A 17,661-nucleotide genomic window follows, 5' to 3' on the forward strand; every position below is an offset into this window, starting at 1 on the left:
CTGTGGGAGATCCGACAGACTGCCCTGTCTATGGGACACGATACACACCCTCAGGATCATCTGAAGAGCCAGCCCTGCTGGGGCAGATGGAGGGGGTGACCTGCATCATGGAGGAGCAGATGACCCCAGGATCCCACTGAGCTCCAGATTCTGGTCAGCTCAGGCTGGGCTGTGGGTTGGGTTATGGCATCTCAGGGACAGTGCAGCATCCCTGCTCCCCTATCTACACCCACTGAATCACCTTGGCAAGGTCATCCAGCCCCTCCTGCCTGCAGCAGTGTCAGCCACTCCTGAACTCATGCTGTGCTCTTGCAGCCTGACCAGAGGGCAATGGGAAGGGACCCCTGGAAGGGTCCACATGTCTCCATCCCTTGAGGCCAACTGGGCATTGGCCCCATGCCCCAGGGTACAAGAGAACAGGTCTCACCATAGAGTTGCCAACTTGATTACCTGTCCCAACACAGTCAGGATCCTCAGTTCTCCCCACCCTCCTGCAAGCTGGGCCCAGGAGAGGGGCTCCTCCAGCCTCTCTCTTCCTTTCCCTTGGCTTTGCCTGCCTCCTGCAGCTGGCCCACCCTGCTCCCCAGCCCTGCACACTCACAGGGTCCTCAAGCCATCCAGACCCCGGAACATGCCGCTCCGGATGGACTCCAGCTGGTTGGCAGTCAGGTGCAGCTCGCTCACAGAGGCTGCGCCCTCGAAGGCCCCATCTTCAATTTCTGACACCTTGTTGTTGCTCAGATTGCTGGGAGAAGAGGCAGGGGGGAGGATTACATATGGCCAGCAGCCAGGAGCTCAGGCCCCTCCCTTCCTGCAGGCAACACCCCCACACACAGAGTCCTGGCCCCTCCAGTGGGAGCTGCCCCCACCCTGGCATTTCCCTTGTCCATCCCTGGCCAGCATCCCAACAGACACCTTCTCGCCAATGGGTAACTCACATTTTCTTCAGATGTGTAAGTTTTTTAAACATCCCAGTGGCCTCCAGGATGGAAATCTCATTGTTATTCAATCGCCTGTAAGAGACAAGAATGAACTTGCACATTCACAAATGATGGACATTTCAAATCCCTTCCAAACTGAGAATATTTGGGACTCAAACAGAGAAGACTCCCAGAAGAATTTATCTGGCAAAGCAAATTGATCCTATTTCAAAGGAAGGCTGGGCCTAGTACTGGGAGAGGATATGAATGGGGATATTTTTAACATTAAAAATGCCATGAAAAATTTACAGACGTAAATGACAGATGCTTGCAGGCATCTATGCACATAGACATATGTGTACACAAATTCATATTTTTAGATAGAGGAATAAAAATAACAAAGAGTTTTGGAATCATGTCCCACAGAATAAGACAAACACATCGTTGAGAAAAGCCATCCCTGATTCAGGCTGGTGACCTGCCCTGAGTGCCAGAGACTGGCATCTGCTTTTGATGGGTGAGGGGGGCTGTGAATGAAGCAGAGGGCAGCAGGGGTGGGGTTTCTTCCTGCCCAAGCCAGCAGTTGATATGTCCTGAGCCAGAGGCTCCAGTGGTTCAGCCCCAGACAGGGCTGGACCAAGAAAATCCTGGAGTAGGCCAAGGAGGGTTAGTGGCAGTTAGGGACAGGGGAGGGCTGGGGGGGCCAGGGACCCTCACAGTTCTGCCGTGGACTGGGGGATGCGCTCAGGGATCTTGGTGAGCTTCAGGCTGGAGCACTCCACCACGTTGGCCTCACAGCGGCACTTGTGGGGACAGACCACGTCGCTGTTGCACTCGCTGTTCAGCTGGTAATCCTCCGTGCCTGCCATGAGAGGGTGGGGGCAGGGGCTGAGGAGCCCAGGGCAGGCTCCCAGCAGTTTGGGTCAACCAAGGCCCCCAGCCTGCCCACCCACTGCCACCATTCCCACCAGGCTGGCCTTGGTTCCCCCCACTCTCCTACCTGGAATGAAGTACTGCTCTTTGGCTGGGGAGAGAAGCAGAAATACCATAATGCAGGAATCAGCCAGGACCTGCAGTAACAGCCCAGGCCCCAGCCCCACTGCTCAGCTGAAGGCACCCCAGACAGGGCTGAGGAGCCCATCTGCCCAGTCCCTGTGTGCAGAAGGGCGAGCTACAGAGCACGCATGTTCCTTGCCCAGGCTGACACTGGGGGTGTCGCATCCAGTTAAACCTCTTGCAAGAAGTGCCAAAACCATCGAGCTCTCACTCGCAATGGCACGAGGTGGGGACTGTGCTAACTTTACAGGTGGGGACGGGGTACAGGTGGCGTCAGGACCTTGACCAGGATCTAGGCTCAGAAGCTGCCCCACACTGTCCCCAGCCAGATGCCACGTGGACTACAATTGCTAAGGCTGTTTCTGCATCCCAAAGCCTGGAGGAGGCTCCTATCTCACTAAGGAGGGTTCCCAGGCCTCCTGAGTGTCTTAAAAGGCTTGACAACAAAGGCATAAAAGAGAACTGGCTAAAAGTGGAGGGACCTGAGTCCTCCCTCTGGGACCTTCAGCAAGCCTTGCTTCTTCCCTAGGCCTCAATAAAATGAGGTGGGACTGAACTACCATTCAGATCAAGTCTAGAATTTTGGGCCCACACCCTCCAGTCTGGGTTCACAGTAATGAAAGACACCTTTGTGGGAGCCATCCAGGAAACATCAGGGGGTCCCTGAGCAGGCTGAATACAGACAGACAAGCAGACAGGTAGGCAGGCAGGCCGGCAGGGAGGCAGGTAGGTGAACAGGTGGGTAGGTGGGCAGGTATGCAGGTGGACAAGTAGGCAGGCAGGCAAGTGAGCAGGCGGGTAGGTGGACAGGTGGGCAGGCGGGCAGGTATGCAGGTGGACAGGTAGGCCGGTGGGCAGGTGGGCAGGCAGGTAGGTGGACAGGTGGGCAGGCGGGCAGGTACCTGAGCACCGGAACTTCTTGCTCTTGATCTGCCCAATGCGCTTGTTGGCGAGGCGCCGGGGACTGGCACAGCGGGCACCACTCGTCTCGATGGGATTGGTGCGCAGGAAGTCTGCCAGCCACTTGAGGTTACAGTCGCAAATGAAAGGGTTCTGGGCCAGGTGCCTGTCCAAAGCAGGCAGATCAGCTATGAGAAACAAGGGCTGCAAACCCGCGCTGACCTCCACCGGGACAAGGCCTCGTTGTGGCTGGGGCCAAGGAGGCTGCCTGTGGCCTGGAGCCTAGGGTCAGCCACGGGGGGAAAGGGAGAGTGGGGTGAACCCCCAGGGTGCAGCCCACCACCTCTGGAGAGGTCCTGCCAGCGCACTACAGGTGAAGGGTCTCTGCCACCCGGAGCTTCCTGCTGTCCTACTCCCCATCAAGCCTCATTCTGCCCCCTCTCTTTCCACTCACCTTTCCCTCCCTCTGCCCTGGGACATTTCACGAGCACGAGCGGAGACAGGAAGGACCCAGAGGCTGGCCAGAGCACCCCTGGCCTTTCACAGGCAAGGAAGCCAAGGCCCAGAGAGAGTAACAAAACCCAGGACTGCAGGCGCCCAGGCCACAGCCTCTGACCCTCCCCAGTGGCCATGGGCCCTGGTTTGTCCCCTTTCCTTCAGACTCAGGTAGCAGCCTGTCTCCTATAGAGAGGGATGAGGCCGGGGTGGCAAGGCCTGCTGGAGTCCCTGGGCTTCACAGGGAGTCACCATCCCCACCCCAGGCCACAGGAGTGACTTCTCCTTGACCATTTTACAGCTGTCTCTCAACACAAAGAAAAACTCAGAAACCACGACTGAGCAGCCCCTTGCTGGGGAATCACTCAGATTCTCTCGCAGGCTGCCTGTGTTGTCAGCAGGATAAATGCGGGGATGGTGGCGGGGAGCAGATGGCCGTGATGGGTTGCTGTGTGCGACCCCATGCTGGCATGCCCACGGGTGGGCTCTGACAAACTGGGGGTTCAGACCAGCCACCTCTGAGCCACCACAGCACTGGGCATGCCCTGCTCATGGCTGTACAAACCGAGGCAGCCTGGGAAGAGCATTCCTACACCTGTCCTGGCTCTGGAGAATCGCTTGAACCCAGGGGGCAGAGGTTGCGGTGAGCTGAGATTGTGCCACTGCACTCCAGCCTAGTCAATAAGAGCGAAACTCTGTCTCGAAAAGGAAAAAAAAAGAAGTACGGGGAGACAGAGCAACAGGCCAACTCAAAGAGACTTGCCCTGCCATGGCCACTTTTCCTCCATCTAAGTGCCATCAGTTCAGGCCATCTGACTTACTGGTCTCAGCCCAGGCCCCTGCAAGGGGCTGCAGGACTCTCCAAGCAGATGAGTAAACCCTTGCCCAGGGTCTGTGCCCAGCTCAGCTCAAACCTTGGCGGTGCTCTCTGCCGTCCATCACCTCCTGGGCTCTGCCCTCTGGCCCCCGGTTGGGAGCTGGGTCCCTGCCACCTCTCCTTTGCAGTGTCTTTCCCTATTTACCGCCTGAGTTCTTGCTCCTCTCAGCTCCACCAGGTGGACCAGGTCCCTCCCACCTCTTCTGCATCAAGCTCAACATTTATTTCCCCTTTTAAACTTTCAGTTTGCACAGAGAGGATGTGTTTGCTGATATCCTGGGGGCAGAGTTTGTAGCTAATTTAAAATATACCAGGATTTAAGGACTGCTTATGACTCCTCCCCAGCTGCCCATCCACATCTGGCTGTGCCTCAGTGCCCCAGCCCCTGCCTGAACCAATTGCTTCCCTTTATTACCATCTTGGCAGAAAACTGTGTAAAGTCAATCCAATTGTGTTGTTTAGACATGTATTAAAATACTCAAGGTGTGTGGTGTAGAATATCTCCTTTCTAAAAACAGGCTGTGCCAAAAACAACCTATAAAACTTGAACCACCCACAGAGACAGGCGGCTTCTGTACAAACTTTAGTATTTTATACAAATTAGAATTTTTAACAGTTTCAAAGAGCAGGAAGCTGGAAAGAGAAAACACTCAAGAGGAAGAAAAAAAATTCGTTTGGGAAAAAATAATCGTGTTAAAGCAACACCCAAAAACGTGCTGCATATGTGGCCACGCAGCTGCCTCCCTGAACAGTTCTGGCAGTGGAAGGAAAGGAAGAGAGGACTAATTCTCAGTGTCTTTGTAGATATATGCATTAAGGAGTCATAGCTAAAAATCTTTGGAGGCAGAGGCTCAAAAGCATTACTCATTAGGGAAATGCAAATTAAAACCACAATGAGATACCACTTCACACCCACTAGGATGGCTAGAATCAAAATGCAAAAAAAAAAAAAAAAAAAAAAGACAAACAATACCAAGTGTTGGTGAGGATGAGAATGAGAGAAATTTGGAGCCCTCATAATACACCACTGGTGGGAATGTAACGTAGTACAGCCAAGTGTTGGTGAGGATTAGAATGAGAGAAATTTGGAGCCTTCATAATACACCACTGGTGGGAATGTAAAATAGTACAGCCACTTTGGAAAACACTGGCAGTTTCTTTAAAAAAGTTAAACATGAATTTACCATATGAACCAGAAATTCCAAAAGAAATGAAAATGTTGGCCGGGCGTGGTGGCTCACGCCTGTAATCCCAGCACTTCGTGAGGCCGAGGTGGGTGGATCACGAGGTCAGGAGTTCAAGATCAACCTGACCAAGATGGTGAAACCCCATCTCTACTAAAAATACAAAAAGAATTAGCCGGGCATGGTGGTGGGCGCCTGTAATCCCAGCTACTTGGGAGGCTGAGGCAGAGAATTGCTTAAACCTGGGAGGTGGAGGATGCAGTGAGCCGAGATCGTGCCACTGCACTCCAGCCTGGGTGACAGAGTGAAACTCCATCTCAAAAAAAAAAAAAAAAAGAAATGAAAATGTTGGTCCACACAAAGATTCGTGAGTGAATATTCATAGCAGCATTGTTCATAATGTCCCCAAAGTGGAAACCACCCCAAACGTCCATCACCTGGAATGGACAAGCAAACTGTGGTCTATTTACACAATGGAAAAATTATTTGGCGATCAAAAGGAACAAAGTACTGATATATGCTACAATATGAATGAGCCTCAAAAACGTTATGCTAAAGAAATAAGTCAGTCACAAAAGATGGCATATTGTATGATTCCGTTTTTTTTTTTTTTTTTTTTTTTTGGAGTCGGTCTCAGGCTGTCACCCAGCCTGCGTGCAGTGGTGCAATCAGCTCATTGCATCCTTGAACTCCTGGGCTCAGGGAATCCTCCCACCTCAGCCTCTTGAGTACTTGGGACCACAGGCATGCACCACCACACCTGGCTAATTTTTAAGAATTTTGTGTAGAGATGGGGATCTCACTATGTTGCCCAGGCTAGTCTCAAACTCCTGGCCTCAGGTGATCTGCCCACCTCAGCCTCCCAAAGCACTGGGATTACAGGTGTGAGCCACTGCACCTGGCCTGTATGATTCCATTTTTATGAAATGTTCAGAAAAGGCAATCTACAGAGAAAGAAAATAGATCAGTGATGGCCAGCAGCTGAGTCTGGAAATGGGGACAAGGGATGTGGAAGGGAAGGTGATGGAAATGTTCTAAAGTTGAATCGTAGTGATAGTTGAATTCTGGAAATTTACTAAAAATCATTGAATTGTATACTTAGAACAGGTGAACTTTATGGCATGTAAGTTATACCTCAATAAAGCTGTTTCTTTTTTTTTAAATGTTAAATCTCTTGGGGCAAGTAAAACTGCAGCAAAATCAATGCTGTTACACAGGGACTTCGCCACAGATCTTGGAGCAACGGACAAATCAAACATGATTTGGTAAATTTAAATCTGCTCAGGTTTAATAAAATAAGACTCAGTCAAGAAACTGAACCACTTGAGGTTGTAATAATAGTACCTGATAGTACCTTGGATTTATATTTCTTTTATTCTTATTCCAAATTGTAGTTCAGTTGTTAACATCTAATAGATGTGCCTGAAAGTTCAGTGTTGCTTTACAGGCTTCAATAATGAGCTCTGTTCTTACAGAAAAAGCACAATTAAAGGGGCAGCTAAGTAATTTCTTGGTGATGGTGAAGAGATGCCTGAGATCAAATTCCTGTTTTACCGGATGTTCTGCATGTTTCTCTCAGACATTCTGCCAGCTGCTTAAAATAGTCCACCTTGCCAGTGTCTCCCTGTACCCTCTAATTTCACATACTTGGCAAGGTTTCCCCATGGGGCTTCCTCTTCGTCTCCCTGGCTATAAGTAAATTAATTGGGAGGAGTTGGGCTGCAGGCAAATTTGTGGGCTTTAATGAGTTTGTCTTTGTGGCTGACATCTCTGGTGATGTGCAGAGTCCCCAGGGGTCATGAGCTGTACCTTTTACTCAGCCTGTTTGGAACCTATCCCAATACCCCATGTAGATGTTATCTGATGAAGAGCACTGCCTGGCATAGACAGGGGCAGGGATTACAGCGACAACAATGGACACAATAATATTAATAATTAATGCTCATTAAATGCACACCACAGAACCCACAAGTCAGCACATCCCGTCTAACTGCAGGCTCAGAATTAAAGATGTAGATGAAGGGGACCATTTAATTGCCTAAGTTTAACCACACAACAGATGAGAATTTTCCTTACGTGGAAACATTCCAGTTAAATATAAGGATTCTGTTTTAAAGCATAGTCACAACTGCATTAGAAACGAAAAAAGAATGTTAGAATTCTGATATGGTTTGGATGTTGGTCCCCACCAAATCTCATGTTGAAATGTAATCCCCAGTGTTGGAGGCGGGGCCTGATGGGAGGTGTTCGGATCGGTGTTTGGTGTTCGGTTGAATTTGTATCAGTCTGCTTTTGTGTTTCTATAAAGGAATACCTGAGACTAGGTAATTTATAAAGAAAAGAGGTTTACTGGGCTGAGAGTTCTGTGGGCTGGACGAGTATGGCACCAACAACCGCTCGGCTTCTGGTGAGCCTCAGGAAGCTTACAATCATGGCAGAAGGCGAAGCAAGGCTAGGCATAAAAGTGGATCCCTCATGAATGGCTTGGTGCTGCCCTTGTGATAATGAGTGAGTTCTTACTCTGAGCTCATGCAAGATCTGATTATTTCAAAGAGCATGGCACTCCCCCTCCCTCTCTTGCTCCTCCTCTTGTCACATGACGTGCCTACCCTTGCTTCGCCTTCTGCCATGATTGTAAGCTTCCTGAGGCCTCACCAGAAGCCAAGCAGATGTTGGCGCCGTATGTGTACACCCCACGGAACTGTCAGCCAAGTAAACCTCTTTTCTTTATAGATTACCTAGTCTCTGGTATTCCTTGATAGTAACACAAAAACAGACTGATACAAATTCAAAATCACCATTTCAGGATTGCTAATGAATTAATGGGTTCAAGCACTGAGATCAGTGGCTGTTTTTATTACAAAAGGGAGACAGTCAGACATCTGTCTGCCTTCTGACGGGAAGTCCACAATCCCATCTATAAAATCATCTTGCCAAATAAATCAATCAAAACTGAACCTGACCAAGCTCCTAGATCCAATTTTAAATCTGCAGGACACAGAGAAGACAGAGGAACATGTGAAACTACACCACAGGGAAGCAATCAACAAAGTCTAGACCCTACAGAACCAATGATGCAGTGTCTTCAACAAATCAATTACAAGGAAAAGAGAAATGGAGAGGACACATAGATAAAAAGCAACTTAAGAGGTACATCAACCAACATAAACCAACATCAGCCAATTATATTGCACAGGCTTTATTTAAATCCTGATTCAAACTATTAAAAAATTGCATAACATTCCGGGCGTGGTGGCTAACATCTGTAATCCCAGCACTTTGGGAGGCCGAGGCGGGTGGATCACGAGGTCAGGAGTTTGAGACCAGCCTGGCCAACATGGTGAAACCCCATCTCTATTAAAGATACAAAAAATTAGCCAGGCGTGATGATGGGCACCTGTAATCCCAGCTACTTCAGAGGCTGAGGCAGGAGAATCACTTGAACCTGGGAGGTGGAGGTTGCAGTGAGCTGAGACTGTGCCATCGCACTCCAGCCTAGGTGACAGAGCGAGACTCCAGCTCAAAAAACAAAAAACAATCAAAAAAATTGCATAACATGTAAGAGACACTTGGAAATTTCAACACTAATTAGATACTCAATGATATTAAGGAATTAATTATACAGGATTGGAAGCTGGGTGATGAAAACTTGGGGGTTCACCATAGCACTCTGTTTTTTTTTTGAAACAGGGTCTCTCTGTTGCCCAAGTGGGAGTGCAGGGGGTGTGGCCACATGTCACTGTAGCCTGAACCTCCTGGGCTCAAGCAATCATCCTACTTTAGCCTCCCAGGTAGCTGGGACTACAGGTATGTGCCATCATACCTGGCTACTTTTTTAAAAAAAATTTCTTGTGGAGATGGGGTGCCCAGCCCTGTTACCTAGGCTGGTATTGAACTCCTGGGCTCAAGCAATCCTCCTGCCTCGGCCTCCCAGAGTGTTGGGATTAGAGGCATGAGCCACCATGCCCGGCCCACAGTACTACTCTTAATCTGCTTATAATTTTCCACAATAAAATATTACAACAAATTACCAGATTTATTGCTCTCTAATTTTTTATTCACAGTCACCATTGTCATTACCGTATTTCATCTGATTTGACATTATGAATTGTAAGAGGCACTACTATTTTTTGTACTATCAATAAAGAACAAAATGCTGCCAACTAAGTGATGTACCACTGATTATAACATGCATCCCAGTTTCAGAGCTGTTAATGTGGAAACAACATGTGTCTTAGAATCAGCGTGATATATTATCATCATCATCACCATCAATATTATTGTTAGCTAAAGGCAGCATTTATCAAGCACTTGTGATGAGCTAAGCTTCATACAAACATCCTCTTTAATCTCATAACAACCCTATGGGAAGGCATTCCCATCTTATGGATAAATAAAAATGAGGCCCAGAGAAGCTGCCCAGAATCACACAGCCAATAAGAGGCCTAGGTGGACTTTGAACCTGGGACGGTCTAACCCAGGTCTGTGTCCTTCCTCTGTAAGAGGCCACCCCCAGTGAGCACAGCAGCCCAGAGCCAGATAGCTGCCTGTCCCTGGAGGCTGCAACCTTCCCCAGGCCCACCTGCTGGGAGGGGAGAAGAAGAAGGCATCAGGGCACTCACAGAGTCTGGATGGCCCGCAGGGAGGTGAAAGTGCCCTTGGCGAGGCTCTGGATCTTGTTGTCATACAGGGAGAGCAGTGAGAGGTTCTGCAGGTCCTGGAAGGCATCGGGCCGGATGCAGTTGATCTTGTTGGCATTCAGGAGCCTGTGGGCAGAGCCAGGACCAAGTGGTGAGGAGAGAGGCTCGACCTGAGACCCATCTCAGGTCCTGGGCACCTTCTTCAGTCCCAGCCTGCGTTATTACAGGGAGGAGCCCACCGGAGCAGGCCCAGGGAATCTGCCCTCTGGATGTCTGCCCCACGGAGAGGGGCCCGGAACTCCGACTGCCTTCTCCATGCATAGGGACATCTCGGTCAACCCACTCTTCTCTCCTTCCAAGAACTGCTAGAGATGCCCTGTGGGATTCTGGGAAAGCAGAGAGCCACCTTGTAAAGGCATTTTTGGGGGGGCTCCTCCTCCTTCCCAGAGGTCCATTGGGTTCCCCAGGCAGCTGAGTTGGAGCATTTGTGTTCTATGCCTCTTGAGCCCTGGGAGACAATCCCTGCCTGAAAGTTCATGGTTCAAGGAGGCCGAGCTGGCCTGGGTGTACCCCCTGCAGGAGAAAGCTCTGTCCCCAGCCACACCAAGCTCCTCAGGAGCACGGGCCGAGTCTCAGGAGCCTCTCTGCTTTGGCATCCTGTGAGCAGCTCTGAAGCTGCCTCTACCTCCCTCTCTAGCCTCTGCAGAGCCCTGGAGACTTTCTCAGCCCTAGTGGGTCTGCCTGTCTTCCAAGCTCATTGTCTCAATTGAGTCCCATACCCAAGAGAGGCCTAAAGGGACAGTCTAGCAGGCCAGAGGAAAGCTGGCCCTTCCCTGGGTCCCACCCAAGACACCCAGGATTCGTTCTTACAGGAGCTGTAGGGTGTATAGGCCTCCAAACACACCACGGGGGAGGTCTGTGATCTTGTTTCCATAGAGGACCCTGGAGAAAAGGCAGCAGAGAGGAGGGTTAGAGGACAGCCCACCAGGGCAATAGCACAGCTCTGCAGACGGCCCCAGCTCAACAGCGCTGCCCCTAAGCCATTTACATGGAGCACATCCTAATGGTGTATATTTGTTATAGCAACTTGTCCACAGATGACAGTAAAGTGTCTTAAGAAAGCGTTGCCTGCTTCTGGGCGTAAAGTACCCTATGGGCTAGAGATGCCCCTGACTCCAATCACTAACAAAGCAGCTTCTGTTTCACCGCCCTCACACGTGGACCCCACAGAAGGCTGCAAAGGGGCACTTCCTGGGAAATTCATCTGGTCCAGAATCCAAAAGGAGATTGTTGAGAGAAGAGAAAATCCCATGGGCAGGAATAATTAACATATTTTCAGAGAGTTACAGGAAAAAATAGAATGCCAGACGGCACATGCAGTGTGAGATCCGGATGGTGGGACTTCAAGCATTTTTTTTTTATACTTTAGCATTTTCAAAGTTTTCTGCATTGAGCATGAATTCCATGTATAGGTTTTTTAAAAAAACAAAAGTTCAAAAAAACACATGTAGATATGGGTGGGTTCAGGAGGACAGTGAAAACATCCAGGAGTTTTGGGGAGGAGGGTTGTATGCCATTCCCAATATCATAATCGGACCCCACAAGCTACCCTCGTAAACGTTCAAGCTGAGTAAAAAATCCTGGGTACTTCCTCTTCAAACATGGCTTCAAGGTCATTCCTGGAGTGAGGCATAGCAACAGCAAAGGCCCTGCAGTGGGAGCTGTGTGTGCCTGTCATGTGTGGACAGGTGACAGGGCCAGTGTGGCTGGAATGGAGGGAACAAATGGGACAGTAACTTGGTCTTTACCCAGCCAGCATCAGGAAGCCACTGAGACAGCATCAGATTCCCATTTCAGAAACACCCCTCAAGCTGCTGGGTGGGAAATGGAGCGGAGGGGGCAGGAACTGAAGCAGGGAGGCAAGGTCAGGGCTGGCCGAGGTAGACACTGTTGATGGGGTGTACTGGAATCATCCACGTTCCTATATGCAGGGAGGTGGCTGTGACCAGGTACCCATGAAGAACAGAAACCCACTTGGTTGGGTTATTCACTTTTACCTTTTTAGACTGCCATGTTCCAACTTAGGAGAGCTTTATTCACTTCTCAGAGGAAGGGCCCTGCATTTTGGCAGGCCACCTTCAGAATCTGATCTCCTCAGCCAATGACAACGATCCCTCACCAGGCTATCATGTACAGCTGTGTAGGGTGTACACTGCACAAATTCAGGGGTGCCATTCATAATTGGCCCCACCCTCTACTTGGACTCTGCTCCAAGAAAAGATGGCATGCACAGAAGGCACTGAGCTGGCAGGCTCCTGCACTCCCCGGGGGAGTTCTATTCTGTTGTACTTGCCAGGCCTCTAGTCTATGCCAAGCATGAGTCCTGTGCTGCCAAGGAGCAGGTGAAAACACTCATCCCCTAGAGTAACAAATGGCCCCTGCTACAGGGAGCTCGCCCAACTCCAGGGCACCCTGAGTGTGCTCTCTGTACAGACAAAGTGCTATAGGACCTCGGGTAGTGAGGCGCTTGGTGAGTGGGAGAGGGAGGTGCTTCACTACCTTTTGTATGTTTTATTGACAGACTTCCCCAGTAGATCCTGAAGGAAGGGAAATACTGAAGGAGGAGCGGGCAAACACTGTCCTAGCAGCACCCACCACATCTTGGGATTCATCACATTTGGGATAAAAGATAGCAAGTTGTGGCAGATGTCACAACTGGAGCTGGTGCTCACTGGCCCTGCGGTGACTGCAGAGGCCTCAGGAGCATAGCATGCTGGGCTTCGGGTGGGGGACGGGGCCAAGATGGTTGTGCAAAGAATGCTGGGAAAATCCTCACTGTGGCAGGGAGTGCATCCCAGTTGCCAGGGGCAACAGCTCTGCCTAGCTTCTCCACACTTCTCCCGCTCCCAGCGTCGGAGGGTCCACCAGTGAGGAAGAGGGAGCTGGAACAGCAAACCCTTTGCAGCCAAAGGATGACCCACTGAGGCTGGGGTGGGCAGGGGCTGTGTGTAGGGGGGCATAGCCCTGCTCCTCCTCCTGCATCCACCAGGGCCCTGGGCCCTGCCAGCCTCCTCAGGGGATGCCCTGGGCCACTGAGGAAGCCTTGGCACTGCTACTCACAGCGAGTTCAGGGAGCGGAGGCCCTGGAAGGCGTCGGGTGCAATCTCAGCGATCTGATTGTTGCTCAGGTCTCTGCAAGGTGAGCAGAAGGAGAGGGGGCATCTGAATCCCTCAACAGCCACTAAGCCCTGCCCAGTCCCCTCCACCTCCTAGATGTCACAGGAGCAGGGTGGAGTGCTTTGAAATGAGAATAGTGAGAGGCCAGATCTCTCCTCCATTTGAAAAGCCCATGGCCGCTATTTCCCTGTGCAGTCTGAGGGCTGGGCAGGAGGGGGCACTCCAGCTTGGGAAGTTATGGACAAAGCTTTCCCATGCATCCTGGCAGTCTCCTAGCCCCCTCCCATCCTTAATTGCTCCTATTGGTACCCAAGCTGAAATGGGAGGATGACAAGCAGCTCCCATCACAGGCCAGGCTCAGGCTCAGCACTCCCTTCAGGCCTCACGATAGCCCTGCAAGGAGGTCCCCGCATCACAGCCAAGCAGCCTGAAGGGCAGGAAGGCCAGGTGGCTGGCCAAGGCCACTCAGCTGTGGGGGGCTGAGTTAGGGCCTGCCCCAGGGCTGTGGGACCACCCAGGATCTCCGTCAGCCCTGTACCAGCTCCCCAGGAAGCAGTGGGAGGCACTCACATCCTCCGTAGCTTTCTGTAGGGTGAGAAGGCTCCAGGAGGGATGGACTTGATGCCGTTGAGCTCCAGGCGTCTGCGGGGAGAAAAGAGAGGGGAAGCACAAGGGCCCAGGTCAGCCCAGCCCTGGGTGTTATCTGCTGGGCTCACCTGCCCTGAATAAGCCTTTGGCCCCTCTTGCCCCTGCTCCCTTCCAACTTCCAGAAGTTGAAGTCTGGGGTAAGGACGCCGGGACAGACAGAGAAAATGCTGACTTGCGCTCCATTATCGCAGGCGTTTGTAGCTGAAAGGGGCCCACAAATGATGCTGAGAACCTGATTCTAGCAGACTCACGCAGCTGGGTGGGACCCCAGAGGGACACTCCCTCCCCAGCCCTCCAGAGTTTCCCAGCCCTGGACACAAAGCTCAGCCCAGCAGAGGCAAACTGTGTCTTCTCTATGGCCACTGAGGGGTTGGGGCAAGCCCTGAGGCGGCGCCTACTCCAGCTCTTCACTGGCCCTCCAGAGCCAGGCCTGCCAAAAGGCTGTGCCCCAGCATCTGCCCTGCCCCGTACTCACATCTCCGTCATGGTCTCGGGCAGGTTGGCCGGGATGGCAGTGAGGCCTTTTCCACGACAGTCCACGATGCCATTGCTGCAGGTGCACATGGCCGGGCAGGAGCCGGAGGACAGGGTGCAGGTGGGCACGCGCCCCGCTTCTCCCTGGCCTGCAGAAACAGGAGGGTGTGGCCTCAGGCTGTCATGCATCAGCACCTCCCTTGAGCCCAGATACCGACTGATGGATGGGATAGGGTGTACACTGGCAGTTTCTCTCGATAAGGATGAACCAGAGGGGATCACTAATGAAATAAGATTCTGGACTTTGATATAACTCTGTGGGCGCCTGGCACACAGCAGGTTCTTGTCAGATGTTTGCTGAACTTGAATCTGAACTGAACTGCACTGGTGTGTGATTCATACACTAAGAAATCCTGGCCTAGAATTCTGAAGCTCTGGATTCTAGTCCAAGTCACTTAACACTTCTGAGCCTGAGTCCCCTCATCTCTCCCATGAGGGTGATAATGTTTCCTAAACACTCAAGCACTTACTGTATGCCACATGCTATAATAAGTGCACTACATGCAGCATTGCATTTAAGCCTAAGAGGAGCCTATTATTGTTGCCATTCTACAGCTGAGAAAACAGAGTCCTCGATATTAATTAATTTGTAGAAATTCTCACAGCTAATAAGTGGTAAAACCAGGATCCAGCCCAGTGTCTGAAATAAGAGCCTTTGAAAAAATGGAGGTATAACTTATACAAAGTGTTCTTTCTGAAGCATGTAGCTGGTGGGACCACTACCTAGACATAGAACATTTCCATTACCCAAGAAGATTCCTTCCTGCCCCTTCCCCAAAGTAACCACTATTCTGAGATCTATCGCCAAAGATTTGTTCTGCTTGTTTACCAACTTCACATAAATGAAACAGTAGTTTCTCTTGTGTCTGGCTTTTTTGCTTAATATACAATCTTTGAGATTCACCATGTTGCTGTGTGTATCAGTAGTTTGTTCTTTTTCGTTGCTGAGTAGTATTCCATTATATGGATACATCATAATTAGTTGGTGGATATTCAGGTTGTCTCCAATTTGGGGCTATTATGGAAAAAGCTGCCTTTAATATTTTTGGACATTTTTGCAGAAAAAAATGCACACACCTAGTAGGAGTTGGAGGGTCACAGGGTGGACAGATGTTGAGCCTTAGTGGATCCTGCTAGACAGTTCTGCAGAGTGGTTGAGCCAGTTGATACCCCCACCAGCATTCTAACTTCGAATATTTTCCATGGCTGCCCCAAAGGGTGGGCACCAGGACCAAATGAGACAAAGCTACATGGATTCCTGGCATATTGTGACAGTGGCCTTCAAAGGAAAAGGGTTGCCAGGCTGATCAGACTCCAGAGGAGAAACTCATGTCTGAAAATAGAAACCACGGTCTTCCAAATGCAAAGGAAAAGGTTTCATTTCAAAATAAAAATTGTCCAAGTGATTTACCCATTCCAATTCCTAAAAACTGTGGCAGCTGCAATGATGCAGAGGCAGTCCTGGCTCACACAAGAGACATGCACACAGGTTTTCGCACACAGGCACACACACTCATACGCACATCTGCATGCACACACACACACAGCAGTGCAGAGCACAGCAGTGTTCAAGCCCACCCATTGCACTGGGTGTCTGCCAGTGCAATGGAGGAGGTGACAGCCACAGCCAAGAGCCTCACACTGAGGAGGGGAGGCTGTGCCTAGGAGATGCTTTCCTTCAGAACTCTGTGTGGCTGGCAGGCCCAGTCCACGGGTTTGGGAGAAACAGGCAGCCTCTAAATCCTCTGTCACAAATCTGAGAACTGTCCATTCATTCAGCAAGCATTTCCTGTGCCAAGCAAAGACAAAGTGCTGAGGATGCACCAGAAACACAATGCGGGACCTCATGTAGGATCACAGAAGGCTCCCTGGGCCCTGCCCTGCAGGGTGAGGAGGAGTCGGCAGGCAACAAGGAGGGAAGGGTGTGTCCAGCAGGGGAGCAGCCTGTGAGGCCAGGGCTGGGGGCACCTGCACCAGGAAGGGGCAGAGGCAGGCCAGGCACAGCTGGGGGAGCTGCAGGCAGCAGGAGGCAGGGGAGGCGGCGCTGGCCCTGGCCAAGCTTGCAGAGCCTGAGGGCAGTTCAGACTCTCGACACAGTGCTGACGGCCAGGTGAGTACACGAGCAGTGACCTCCCAGACTTGCGGGTTCTTTTTGGTCTTCTGGCTGTAGTATAAGCCAGGGGCCAGGGAGGATGTAGGCAACCAGTCAGGAGGCTATGACAGAACCCCAGGGGGAAGGTGAAAGGGTGTGGGCTTTGAGGCCCACCTCTTTTGGAGCCAAGTTTAGAGGGCCTAATTCAACGACTTGTCAAGGCAGCAGAGGTGAGGCGATTGGAGGATGGAAAAGGGGGTGATAGCAGTGGCAAGGAGCCCAGAGGACATCGGAGGAGGCACTGAGTGGACCAGAAAGAGATCGGGGTGGAACAAAGAGGGTGATGAGTGGACGAGGCAGTGAGAGGACAGGAGGGAAAAGGAGAGGAGGCAAGAAGTGACATGCAGAGACAAATGCCACGGTGAGAATGGGAGGTGATGGATGGGGCAGGAGGAGCAGACAGTGGAGTCAGGAGGTGATGGATGGGGCAGGAGGGGCAGATAGTGGGGTCAGGAGGTGATGGGCAGGGTCAGGAGGCGATGGGTGGGGCCAAGTGATGGGCGGGGTCAGGAGGTGATGGGCAGGCCAGGTATTAATGTCGAGATTAGGGGCGGGAACAAGAGGCAGGGCAGGAGGCGCCGGACAGTTGAGAGCCCGGCAGGGGTCTGCACCCACCTGAGCAGCTGAACTCACTCTTCTGGACCTCTGCCACATTGAGGCCACGCAGGCTGGCTGGGCCCGAGCACTGGGTGAAGAGCCCGATGGTTGGCCGCTGCCTCAGCCACTGCGAGAGCCAGGCCAGGTGGCAGTCGCAAAACAGGTGGTTGGAGTGCAGGCGGCTGCAAGAGGACAGGATGGCTCACAACCCATCTGGATCCCCCAGCCCAGCCTGATTGTGGGAACCCCAATCTCAGGCAGGAGGCTGCCCCCGGTGCTGTGTTCAAGCCAAACACAGTCTACATTTAGTCAAGTAGGCGGCTCAGCTCCAACCCGGGGATTATCCACAGCCCCGTGAAGATCCCGCTGCTGCCCCTCCCCTCCCACATGCTCTGGGCACAGCTGGACCGGAATGTACCCAGCAAAGCCCAGGTCATCGCAATGACCTTGCACAGGCTCACTTCCCCAAACCACCTGGCTC

At 51.4% G+C, this 17,661-nt stretch overlaps 1 protein-coding gene across 2 annotated transcripts in view; it reads right to left on the reverse strand.

The window, feature by feature from the left end:
• SLIT1 (slit guidance ligand 1) overlaps positions 1-17,661 on the reverse strand; it is a 187,712-nt gene that overhangs the window by 47,926 nt on the left and 122,125 nt on the right. For both annotated transcript variants that reach the window (XM_003825418.6, XM_034931237.3), the window contains exons 8-18: positions 17,199-17,362; positions 14,373-14,520; positions 13,820-13,891; positions 13,193-13,264; positions 10,943-11,014; positions 10,055-10,198; positions 2,879-3,042; positions 1,921-1,944; positions 1,638-1,782; positions 939-1,013; positions 602-745 (exon numbers count right to left, since the gene is read on the reverse strand). In XM_003825418.6, coding sequence (XP_003825466.2) covers positions 602-745; positions 939-1,013; positions 1,638-1,782; positions 1,921-1,944; positions 2,879-3,042; positions 10,055-10,198; positions 10,943-11,014; positions 13,193-13,264; positions 13,820-13,891; positions 14,373-14,520; positions 17,199-17,362 — 1,224 coding nt within the window. The remainder of the gene's footprint in view (positions 1-601; positions 746-938; positions 1,014-1,637; positions 1,783-1,920; positions 1,945-2,878; positions 3,043-10,054; positions 10,199-10,942; positions 11,015-13,192; positions 13,265-13,819; positions 13,892-14,372; positions 14,521-17,198; positions 17,363-17,661) is intronic.

This window comes from Pan paniscus, chromosome 8 (genome assembly GCF_029289425.2).
Source record: "Pan paniscus chromosome 8, NHGRI_mPanPan1-v2.0_pri, whole genome shotgun sequence".
Lineage (NCBI taxonomy): Eukaryota > Metazoa > Chordata > Mammalia > Primates > Hominidae > Pan > Pan paniscus.